This window comes from Pocillopora damicornis, chromosome 10 (assembly GCF_964200805.1).
Source record: "Pocillopora damicornis chromosome 10, jaPocDami1.2, whole genome shotgun sequence".
Taxonomy (NCBI): domain Eukaryota; kingdom Metazoa; phylum Cnidaria; class Anthozoa; order Scleractinia; family Pocilloporidae; genus Pocillopora; species Pocillopora damicornis.
The window spans coordinates 12,555,158-12,566,295 of NC_142679.1; the positions used below are offsets into that span (position 1 = coordinate 12,555,158).

An 11,138-nucleotide genomic window follows, 5' to 3' on the forward strand; every position below is an offset into this window, starting at 1 on the left:
TTCATACGATAGCACAGGTCATGGAAGTTCACTTGTTGCACTTTAATTTCATTTACATGGGGGTTCGTGACATCAAACTACATCTGCATTGGTATCTAACCTTCATTTTGTTTATCATAATCAAATGAACGCTTAAATTAAACCCATAAATGCCTGGAATATTATGTTCAGGAAGCATTTACAGTAACAGTCTCTCCAGGATCAACATCTCTTTCGCCGAAAATGTAAGTTTTGTCTCCGTCTTTGACGGTGATCTACAGAAGAGTAAAAGATTCTTATGATAAGTGCTACGATAAGCTACTTAAGATCTCTTTTAGCTTTTTAAAGTGGGTTCGTCAAGTAACACAAAAACCTTGCAGTGATCGTTTACCATCGTAGAAAAACGATTAAGTGATAAGAATAAACAAAAAGGAACGGGGATGTTTATAGAAGGCAAAGATTTACACGGACTGCAATTGAAGGAGACAAAATAGTTTCCAGGATTCACCAGTGGTGATGTAGCTTCTTTGAAGTAACTTTTCCCAGCTTGCTGTAACTGTTATTAATCGATGCAACTCCATTTTATTGGAAAAAGACAAGAACGTGATGTGATACGAATTAAAAGCCTAAACAGAGGGGAACATTTTATGATCAAGGTTGTGGTACAGTTTTTAGAGCGTTTTATTTGGCTCTAAATTAGAGCGCTCACCTTAAAATACATGTACGTTCCCTTGATTTTAACATCAAGTTCCTCTAAAACTTTCCATGTCACATATCACACCTCTTGATGAAGAAATGTGATTTTGCTTGCCTGAAAGGCCAGATTCCGAGACAAACGCGCCAACTATTACCTAGACTTCTCTTCGAGTATACTTTATGAAATTTAGTTCTTGCATGTTTGTCGAGCGATTTGTTAAGTGCACAGTTGTTTCAGTAAATCTTACCTTAGCAACAGCCCACCCGTCAAAATAACTTCCGTCAGGGTTTTCTTGTAATCTGATCTTCAGCTTTCGAATAGTGCCCACGTCTTTAAATGCAACAAGGTAGTTGTCTTTCCTGAAATAAAAAAACAAAACAAAAAACTAGTCAGTCCTCACATGTGCTTGTCAAATTAAATTTCTTAGACACCCTCAGTGAATTACTCAAACATCACCAAATACGGTCATTTTGATCTAATTAGAGATATTTTGGGTCTTCTCCGCCACTGAAAAGTAACTTGACTTTTCGAAAGTTGTCTCCAAACATGCTAAAATAGTCCTATTATGGACGCTACCATTTTGAAAAACAGCTTAGTGACCTGGCGATAGATGCGATACCATAAAACGTGGTCGAAAACAGCTGCGTCACTGGTTATCACACGAAAACAAAAATTTTAGGCAAATATGCCTTTCGCTATGGCTCCTAATTGTTCGAACTGATCATCAAGAGGTTGAAAAAATGGAAATGAGGCTCTGTTTCGTCTTAGATAGCGGCAACGCAAGACTCAAAATATCAGCGTCCTACATAAAATTTTCACCACGTTCAAAGACAATCTTCGAAAGGTTGGGTAATAATAATAATAATAATAATACAGTATTTATATAGCGCTATTTCTATTGCTATATTCAATAGCGCTTTACAATTCATTTATAACAATTAACATTTTATATGATCAAAGGCACTTTACAATTAGTGTCTCTTCCACCCATCCCACCCCAGGGGAGGACATCCACCACACAGTAATCTCGTGCGTGGGAAATTAACGTCTCTTACCCCAACCCTGCAGGAGACGGGGCCTACGGTTTTACGTCCTATCCGAGAAGACGAAGCAATGTGAGTAAAGCGTCTTGCTTAAGGACACAACGTCATGCCCCAGCCAGGACTTGAACCCGGGCCGTCGGACCCAGAGTCCAGCACACTGACCACTGGACTACTCACGCCTCACGCCTGGGTCTCTCTCTGAGATTTCACAGAGCAGCCAGTGTTATCATTTTACCAATACTTTTTAATGACAGAGATAGAAATTACACGGCTCTGGAGTATAATACTCAGATCCTTTGAAGGTTTGATTAAAGTCCTTGTGTGTGACCAACCAAACGAAAGCTGATGGTGCACTTTTAAAATATTTAACCGTACTTTTAACTTACTGCACAGGGTAGTCCAGCGTTTAAGTCTGTCATTAGATAAGGTAGACCTAACCACTTTTAAGTTAGATAAGATTCCAATCTTTCCTTTAACTTCACTTCAAATTTCTAAAAATAATTTTCGGATAGATGAGATCCTCAAAAAGACAAAATCTTAGAAATACCGCGTATTTAAAGATGCAGGTTTAAATTTGATTATGGCAATAAACGACATCGGTTTTTTTTTAATCAATATATAACGTAGATGTGACTTACAAAAATGCTTAACTTGTCTTGACTGTATCGTAAGCATGTTAGTTAAGTTTAACAATTCGCTTTAGTCGCCACTTACGCATTCCCCTCAAAGTCGTCGTAAAGGCCGCCTTTTGCAACACTACTCTCCCCAGAGCTCCCCTTATCACCGATCAGCTCGAGGTACAAAAAGGCGTCGGAACCATCCCAATATCCATCACCAGTTTGCACCATTACCTCCATGTTTTTATCTGAAGAATAAAACAAAAGATCAGACATAACTCCATTCCGTTACGTGTCTCGAATAACGTTATGAAAAGCAAGGCAACCGCAGCTCTGAACCATAGGAGTGACCAGCATTTATGATTTTTCACTACAGAAGTACTACTGAATCATTCATTAGGATCATGATAATGAAAGAAGTGATAGCCAACTTAAGAGGCTTTGATTTTTAAACAAATTCTCCTTGTCAGCGCCAAAGGAAAAGTATAGAGAACAGTAAAGAGAAAATAGAGACTGATGTTAGGGCGTAGAGGGTTTAAGTTTGAAAAGAAAGAGTAGCTTTTCAACAGATGATTGTTACGGCTCCCGACAACATACATAATGACGAATACACATAAGTTAGAATGAACGCTCTTTGGAGCTCTTCGTGATTCGATAACGACAAAAATATATCTTATTTAGGACACTTGATCGCTTACCGGACCTGTTAACCGATCATGTCTACGTGGGATATTTATTTAACCTTAACACTCCTGGGAGTGAGAAAGGAGGAATTCTTCTTCATGGTGTCAATATATTTTCAAGTAGAAGGGTAACGGGAAGAAAAATTAGGTCTATGTTTGATTTCACGCCAAATTTCTCGCACGAAAATTTCAACAAATGCATTGTAGGAAATGTAAAGAATTTGATTTCTTGATCTTGAGAGTGAAAGGAGTAATTGCTTTCAGATTGGCAATAAAATAAAAACCCTACTTATGAAGTTATCAATTGTGTTTACATTTGCAACTTAACATAGTCAGATTGTTCAATAGTTCTATTGCCTTTTCCACTTACACACGTCGTTTTTCTGTGGGCAGTTGTAAAACTTGTTAATCTTCATGATATCAGCCGCGGACATGGCGTTTTCGTTGCCAAGCTCCATATTAGGATCCGACCTCGCTTCCATGGTGACCAGGCCTGATGACTTAGCAAATGTGGTCTTGCTGTATTGCATGATGGACTTGAAGTCGTAAGCAAAGCCTAAATTGTCCGTGTCAGTTTTCTTCATAACTTCGTCCTTAACAGCTATTAAATAAAGAAGATGCCTTTCAGGTGATTCATAACTACCTTAAATAGCTTTTACAAAACAATCTTAAAATCTCTTGTCGGAGACTTTGTGATTCGTGCGTGACACATGTCAGATGACGAGTGTGAACATTATGTCAAGAGCTAGAAGCATCACCTTTAGTGATTTTGGGACATTGATCGGTTTACATGATCAACATAACCTTGAATGACCTTCTAAATCATTACTTAGCAACAACAAATCACAATGTAAAGAACATCGTATAAGAGAGTGATTTCTTTCAAATTTTGCAGAGTAGCTGTTTACACGCCCGTTGTAAATAAGTGAATACGAGAGTGGAATAAAACAGTTTGAATGAGTCTTGTTCGTTAGAATTATATCCCTAGTAGACGGGGCAAAGTTTACGAAACGCTGACTTCACTTAACCTTTTGACCTTCTACGAGTGACTGGCATCTCAATTCTCCTCACAATCCCTACCCCCCCCCCAAAAAAAATTCCATGAATAGCTTTTACAAGACAATCTTAAATCACCGACTTCACTTGACCTTTTGACCTCCCTACGAGTGACTGGCATCTTACTTCTCCTCATAATCCCTACCCAACCCCCCCCCCCTCCCAGAAAAAAGAAAAAATATATATCACATTAAGGTCACGAGAATAAAGGAAATGTTCATCAACTGAGGAAGCTCTTGATTGTTAAACAAATTCTCCTTGTCAGTAACGTTCGAAATGAACAGAGAACAGTATCGAGAATATGCATACTGATGTTAGGGTGTAAAGGGCTAAGCTTGTACCTTTCATCTTATTTCTCTTGTTTAGAAACCCTGATGAAACACGATGCACGAGTTTTGAAATAGTAGATCAGAGTTTACAGGGACATAAGTACTTTATTTGTGATATTTCTGCCTCGACTTGACAAGGGTAAAAGAGATAAAAATAAGAGGGGGTTGAAAAGGTCACTGAGTCAACAATTTTTTCGCCAACTGTAGATTACAATAAGAAAAAAAGTAAAGCATAATTGAACAAGGCCTACCTGGATCAAGATTGTCTTCATAAATTTTCAAGTATGAATCTCGATCCTTTCGGTTGTGTTCGTGATAAAACCCCAGCAGATGAACGATCTCGTGTAAAATTGTTCCTTTGTATTCGCAGCCTGTTCCAAGAATAACATCTTGCTTTCCTGAGCGTTTCCCAATTTTGGCAAAGCATCTAAAAATTATCAATAAAGTTACTAAGAACCCTATGAACGAATAAAATTTAAATTAGGACCAAACTGTAGACTACAGCCTCGAGCTTGTTAGCCCTGCGGGTCGTCTACACATGTGCATACTTCTCAGGCGTTCCCATAGACTCTGAGTGATGCTGCTTTTACATTTGGTCGATCACAGAAGGTTTCACCAGTCTGTTAGTTTCCCCATAGCTGCATTCTCAAGGAAAAAGGGAACGACCTCTCGTTTCGAGACTAAACTTCACCCTCCCCCCTTCCTTCCCACCCGGACTCTCTCTCCCCTTCCCGCCGTTTGCGGCTAGTACTTACATTTGGTAGTCAACTGCAGGCTGAAAACTAACATAGTCGGTATCTCTCTCTCTCTTTCGAGCCTGAAACTTCACACAAGTAGCTTCGTGTACATCTTGAATAGCACGCTGCAACTCAGTTTTAGCTTTGGAGTGAAGATCTGTACAAACAGATCATATGGGTAAAACCATGTAATTTATTGTGGAATAAAAAGATGAAGGGATAAACTAAATGTAATGACTGGGAAGTTACCTCGAAAAACACGTCTTTAAAATATAAAAGGTTTTCCAACTATTCCGATGTATTATTTCTCAACTAAGGTCTCTTCGTCCGCTTTTGAGTGTTTTCTTTAAGGCAGACAAACACCTTGAAATAAGAAAGGGATGATTACTCAATCAACTACTGTATCAATGAAAAAAGCTAGTCACACACCATCTTGAACCACATAGGGAATCTTGACGACTGTTTTGCCATCTTCATTAGAGGTGGGCCATTTATATAGGGAGGAACGTACAGCTCCCCTCTTTGAAAGTGCTCTGTTGTCTTCCAGCAGCGACTCTTTCGCATCTATGAAAAAGAAATAAGAAAAAAAAATGGATGTAAACCATTGAGGCGGAGCGGAGCTCGAGCGCGCAAAACAATCCAGCGGAATCCTATACGTCGGTGTCTAGACTCGAGTGTTTTGCGCCAAAGTATTCTGTGCAAAATTCTCAAACATGTATTCAGCACGAAATCCTTATGATTTAGCACGAAATACTAAAACTCAGGCCGTTTATTTGTTGTTCTTCCTTGGTAGCGGTTGGCTGATTAAGAAATACATTTGAATCACAATTTAAACTTCTTCTGTCAAACTCTTTAATTCTTTACAAAATTATCTTTAACCCGTCTATATTGTACAAATAAAATCAGCCTCTATACAAAATCTCACATCTTTTTGTCTCTTGTGAGATCTCGATGTACCAGGTGTTGGAATTGTACGACAAAAGAAAAACGTGATCTCTGAAAATAAGCAAATAACATTTACAGCAACAACTATCTTTGTAAATCCTTTCTTTTTTTGAGATCGCGGTGAACGACGCCAACCTTAGTCTTCTTTAAAATTATTCCTGCCATAATTCCACGATCACAAAAAGCAACGTTTTTTCTGTTTTGCGTTCAGTCATTATATCCAACGAAAGAAGAGTCGTGATTTTTGTGCGGGCGCCCGATAGTGTTCAATGATCAAGCATTGACAAAATCAATCATTTTCTGTTAGTTTTGTTTGCTTCACTCTCGCCCCACATTGACCCGCTTGACTTTAGAGAGTAAATGCTTAGGGTTAGCAGCAAAAAGGCCCATCAAGCCGATTTCTGTAGCATGAAGTGACTATGATTGGTGCTACTCCCCTTGGGTAGAAGTCTGGTCTATCCCAAGGCCAACCTCCTACATTTTGTCAGAACTCCCAGAAACAGTTTGCTGGTATCCATCAAAACTCCTGGGTGGAGGTGGGAGATGTTAGACTCAAGTATGTCAAACATCTCGTCACAATTAACGTGTCCATAAAGGACACAACTCATTGACCTGACAAGGTCTCGACCCTGAACTTCTCGACCTAGAGTCCAACGCAATAGCCATCGGGCGACTGCGTCTCCCACACGAGTCTGGAGGATTGTCACGAAAACAACCATAACTTAACAAAGAACAACATTCTATACGGAGGGAGGAGGGGTAGGGGGTAGGAGGGGGCAATCATACTTCTGGACGGAAGTTCTGTTAGTTAGAACCTGTTAGAGCCTCAAGTTTTGTGCAGAAAATTTTTTTAAATTCAAGTAAACCTCATGCATACCGACTAGAAATCAGCGATTTCAAGTATGCTGACAAATTAAGTTTCTAAACAACAGAAAAGGTAATCCTGTTTTACAATAACGAATTTTGACTTTGCACTCCAACCAAACAAATTGTGCACGCAATGGTAAATAAACAAAACCTGACTTCCTGCCAACCTACTTCGAGACATCTCCTGGATAAGCCGCAATGAAATTAACTTACTCGATAACAATTTTAAAAGATTTCTTTCGTAAGCTGCCAAATACATTCGTGACGTCTTGAACTAATCCCTGTTCTGAGTTCACGTTATGTTCTTGAGCTTTTTTCAACAACTGAATGCATTCTGCCTGCAACGATAAATAAACAATAAAATTGTCCTCTTACCAAGCATCATCAGGTCATCAACTGGAAAAGCACTAAAGAACTGAAGTGCCGTTGATAACAACAAGATTTCTTTCCACAAAAACATGACAATTTTTCAGAGCAAAAATATATTATTTTGCTTCACTTTAACAAAGGCCAAGAAGACCAACAACTCGTTGGCATCAACCGCTTTTTATAGGCAAAGAGCAGGTGTTCAGTTTACCCTTTGAAAAAACGATAACGACTGTAACAATTGTCATTTATCAATTTCACTCAAGAAACTAAACGCCGAGACATGGAATTTGAGAACAATTTTGACTCAACGCCCCCAAATAAACTGCTTCAGTTTTCAACAATTTTTAAACAAACCGGAAAAAAAATTTAGGGGATTAACCAAATTCATCATATGTTTTAAAGCATAAAACGTTTCTAAGATACCACAAGGATCTTTATCTCACATCATTAGTACATAAAAGGTGTTAAATCCGATGAAAAGACCCTAAATTAAAATTTCTGAGATCTGTCAAAATGTTGTCTCTAGACAAACGAAAATCACGAATTTATTGCTGTCCTTTTTTTTTCAATGATATACTTCAACCTCTAACGAAATAGTCATAACATCAAAGCGACTTCATAATTTTAGTAAATCGTTTATTTGCAAAATTTTCAGTATATAGACAATATCGATGATCTATGTTTGCTTTCACACCATGGAAAAACAATCTTAGCAGAATTTAAGTATTTCATTGTTCTCTGCACATTGTTTTTCAACCTGGAACAAGTTCCTAAGGCTCCGTTTTGGCTGATACTACCTCTACATGAACAAAATTCTTTTTTAAATCTCAAAAAAAAAAACCTCCAGCCTCAACCTGTTGAGAAATATATAGAAAATCCCTTCTATAATAGCATTAATTAAAACTTAAAAAAACAAGCAGCCACAAGTTCCGTATTGAGACCGGCAAATACGACTCTGACAGGATTTGCACTCTCTGCAGCTTCCAGCTAGATTCTAAGAAATATTCTTCGACTAAGAAGTTCTTCTAAAATAAAATTTCACCTTAACGACTACTTAGATTTATTGAGCCCAGCTATACAGTCCAATATATAAAATCTTATGAATTACCATACATTTGAAAAACGAAACCAGCTTAACAAAAAATATGTAATAATTGTAGTCTTTGTTAATTTCCGTTTTTCCTTGAAAGCTTTCATTAATAGTAATAGCACTTTTTGCAAAACTGGAATATCATGTTGTTGTCATGCAAATAGTTTTTGTTGTTATTGTGTCTTTATCTCACTGGAAATCGAACTTTTGTCAACTGCCTCCTCCTTTTTACTGTCAGAATAGATATGTTCTCCTTAATTTGTATTTATTTCCACAATTCTTTTCCCGTTTTTTTCTCATTTTTTTTCCTTTTTAACAATTGAAACATCCGCTGGGTAGTGTAGAGAACCATGGGAACTTTTGTTTACTCTTTTGGATTTCGGTGGTGTTTTTCCTTAAAAATAAATGGGAAGTTTGTGTTGAATTGGCAGTCAAAATTGGAATGGTCGCAAATATGCCAGAAAATTTGTGCTATCTAATAGTTTTACTCTGCAACGAAATAATTATGTAGAGTTTACTTATTCATTCGTGTTATTAACGATTAGTTTATATTTAAGCTAGATATCCGGTTGTCATTAGAGTAGATGGAAGATTATGGGGTAATGAAATGGAAAATGTCTTAATAATTAGCCGTGAGCTAAACAAACGATGATCTTTGATTCAAAACTAGCTTGCAGTGAGATTTTCCATGTACTTGACACCAGCAGGTAGCGAGATAACAGAACAAATCAATGTTTTGTTCTCAACCGGTACCAGTGATGCAAATTATTTTTCTTATTTCAGAACTAGAAGTCAGCCATGTAGTTGTTTTCAAAATGTCTTCCGATAGTCCAAATCGAACCATGCTTTGAAATCAATTATGACTCGCCCAAGTCAAAATTGAGTTATTCATAGGAAGGAAAATTTTCATCGTCAGATGCTTCATTCTAGAACGAGACAAAGGATTTCATTTGGTTCAAACGAGATTATCATTGGTAAATGTTTAGAAGGATTCGCCATAGATTTTGTCGGCTCTATGCATGTCAATGGCTATTCGGAATAATATACGTTCTCGTGATAGCCCTGGTCGTTCGACACAACAGGCAGCAGTCGGTGCAGTTTTCAAAGATTTTAATTTCGAAAGACTGGCGAGCGACGGCAAACAAAGCCCCCAGTGAGCGCACAGACAATGATGGGCGAGTAAAGGACTGGGAGGGAGTTAAACGGACCCCTGGAGAAAATGATGTCAGATACCACATCATTGAGAAAATGGAAGATGCACAGTCAGATATCAACGTAATAGAAGGCGAAATTGCTAACATTGACGCCAATTCAAGAATCAACAGAGGAAATGTTAATGTTCATCTCTGGAGGGGACTGTGCTGTCCCAAAATAAATAGCTTAAGACAGTACCCCTTATTTCCAACTCTACCTAAAGAACGTTTGTTTCGTCACACCATCAACTCTGCTCCGTCGGGGACCTGGTACGGGCAAAGAATTATGGGATTCGTGTATCCTCCTATCACTGGTAATTACACTTTTCACTTAATTGCACATGTCTTCGCTGAACTATGGCTTGGCAAGGAACAGAACGCGACGGATGTTGAATTGATCGCAAAAGTTGCAATAGAAAACAACAAACATTCTTCGGCCAAGTCTATAAGCCACACGTCCCGGAAAATATATCTCGAGAGAGAAGGGAAGTATTTCTTTGATGTGCTTCACGTAATGAATGGAGGAATGATGAGTCGTGATCACGTGAATGTCACTTGGCTGGTTCCCAGCGGTCATGCGTTTACCGAAATTTCTGCTAAGTTTCTCTCTCCCCTATTGCAGGATGATCCTTCTTTTTTTAATCACAGAGAGTTGTCAGAACGCAGTGATATGCTACGAGCATCTCCTAGCGTTATTGACTCGGAAATCAATGATGCTGACGCTGGGGAAGGCGATGAGGATTACGAAGGAATAGAGATACCTAGAAAACAAAAACTGTCAAAAAAATTTACATCGTATTTTGGAGAGGATTTTAGCATCGAAAATCATTACGACTCGATGACTTTTGATCAACTTCCGGAGGTATCTCAGGAAATACTATCCATTTTTCCGAGTTGCCCTTACGAACCAAAATATGCCCAAAAAAGGACTTTCAAACGTTTTGAAGGAATTTGGAAAACACATTTCAGCTCCGTATTCCCAGATGACGGCACGAAAGAGTTCATATGCATTGGAAACAGACTGAAAAGAGACTGTCATGGAAACAGTTTAATTACTGCGGATGAAGTACTAGAAATTGTTCGGACTTTTACAAAGACTATTCAAGAAAAATATCCCAAGTAGGGTCAGAATGTTTAGTTATTTCACTTTTTTCTTAACTCAAAGATATCTTGGAGCAGTTTAAGAGCGCGCAATTGTTTACGCTGTAAACATGCAAGAATTTGCGGAATCTTGACACCAAAATTTTGCAAATATTGCAAATTTGTAGCAAATATTGCACCTGCAAATATTTTGAGACTTTTAAAGAGCAAAACATCGGAGCCCAGTTGTATAAAGGGTGGATAACGCCATTAAGCGAATAAGTGATAGCAAAACGTATGGGGTTATCCAACGGATAGAGATTTTTCTAGTGGACAGTGTTATCCGACCTTCGAACAACCGGGGCTTGAAAATTTAGCTTACCTAACCCAACAACTTACTTTAACTAAATTTCATAAAGCAGGTCTGTTCATGGCATTTCCTAGATTCAACTG

At 38.2% G+C, this 11,138-nt stretch overlaps 2 protein-coding genes across 3 annotated transcripts in view; one reads left to right on the forward strand and one right to left on the reverse strand.

Moving 5' to 3' along the window:
- Positions 1–21: 21 nt before the first annotated feature.
- LOC113671752 (low choriolytic enzyme) lies at positions 22–7,677 on the reverse strand. The gene is made up of 8 exons (XM_027188005.2): positions 7,329–7,677; positions 5,571–5,705; positions 5,160–5,298; positions 4,656–4,831; positions 3,390–3,620; positions 2,434–2,584; positions 924–1,035; positions 22–254 (listed from the first exon to the last, which is right to left on the reverse strand). The coding sequence occupies exons 1-8, from the start codon at positions 7,411–7,413 to the stop codon at positions 168–170; spliced, it is 1,116 nt and encodes a 371-aa protein (XP_027043806.2). The 5' UTR covers positions 7,414–7,677; the 3' UTR covers positions 22–167.
- Positions 7,678–9,193: 1,516 nt separating this feature from the next.
- Positions 9,194–11,138, forward strand: part of LOC113671746 (uncharacterized) — an 8,730-nt gene continuing 6,785 nt past the window's right edge. The window contains exon 1 of one of the 2 annotated variants that reach the window (XM_027187998.2): positions 9,194–10,724. In XM_027187998.2, the coding sequence (XP_027043799.2) occupies positions 9,391–10,724 (1,334 nt within the window). In that variant the 5' untranslated portion in view covers positions 9,194–9,390. The remainder of the gene's footprint in view (positions 10,725–11,138) is intronic. The other variant, XM_089184312.1, reaches the window with a different exon arrangement.

What these genes read in the sequence shown, in the direction of transcription:
- LOC113671752 (XM_027188005.2), bottom strand. Translation starts at nt 7,413, where the DNA reads ATGTTTTTGTGGAAAGAAATCTTGTTGTTATCAACGGCACTTCAGTTC. An exon ending in GACGACTTTGAGGGGAATGC is followed by an intron (nt 1,036 to 2,433) that starts GTAAGTGGCGAC and finishes TTTTTATTTCAG; the next exon opens with GAAAGACAACTACCTTGTTG. An exon ending in ACGGGTGGGCTGTTGCTAAG is followed by an intron (nt 255 to 923) that starts GTAAGATTTACT and finishes ACTCTTCTGTAG; the next exon opens with ATCACCGTCAAAGACGGAGA.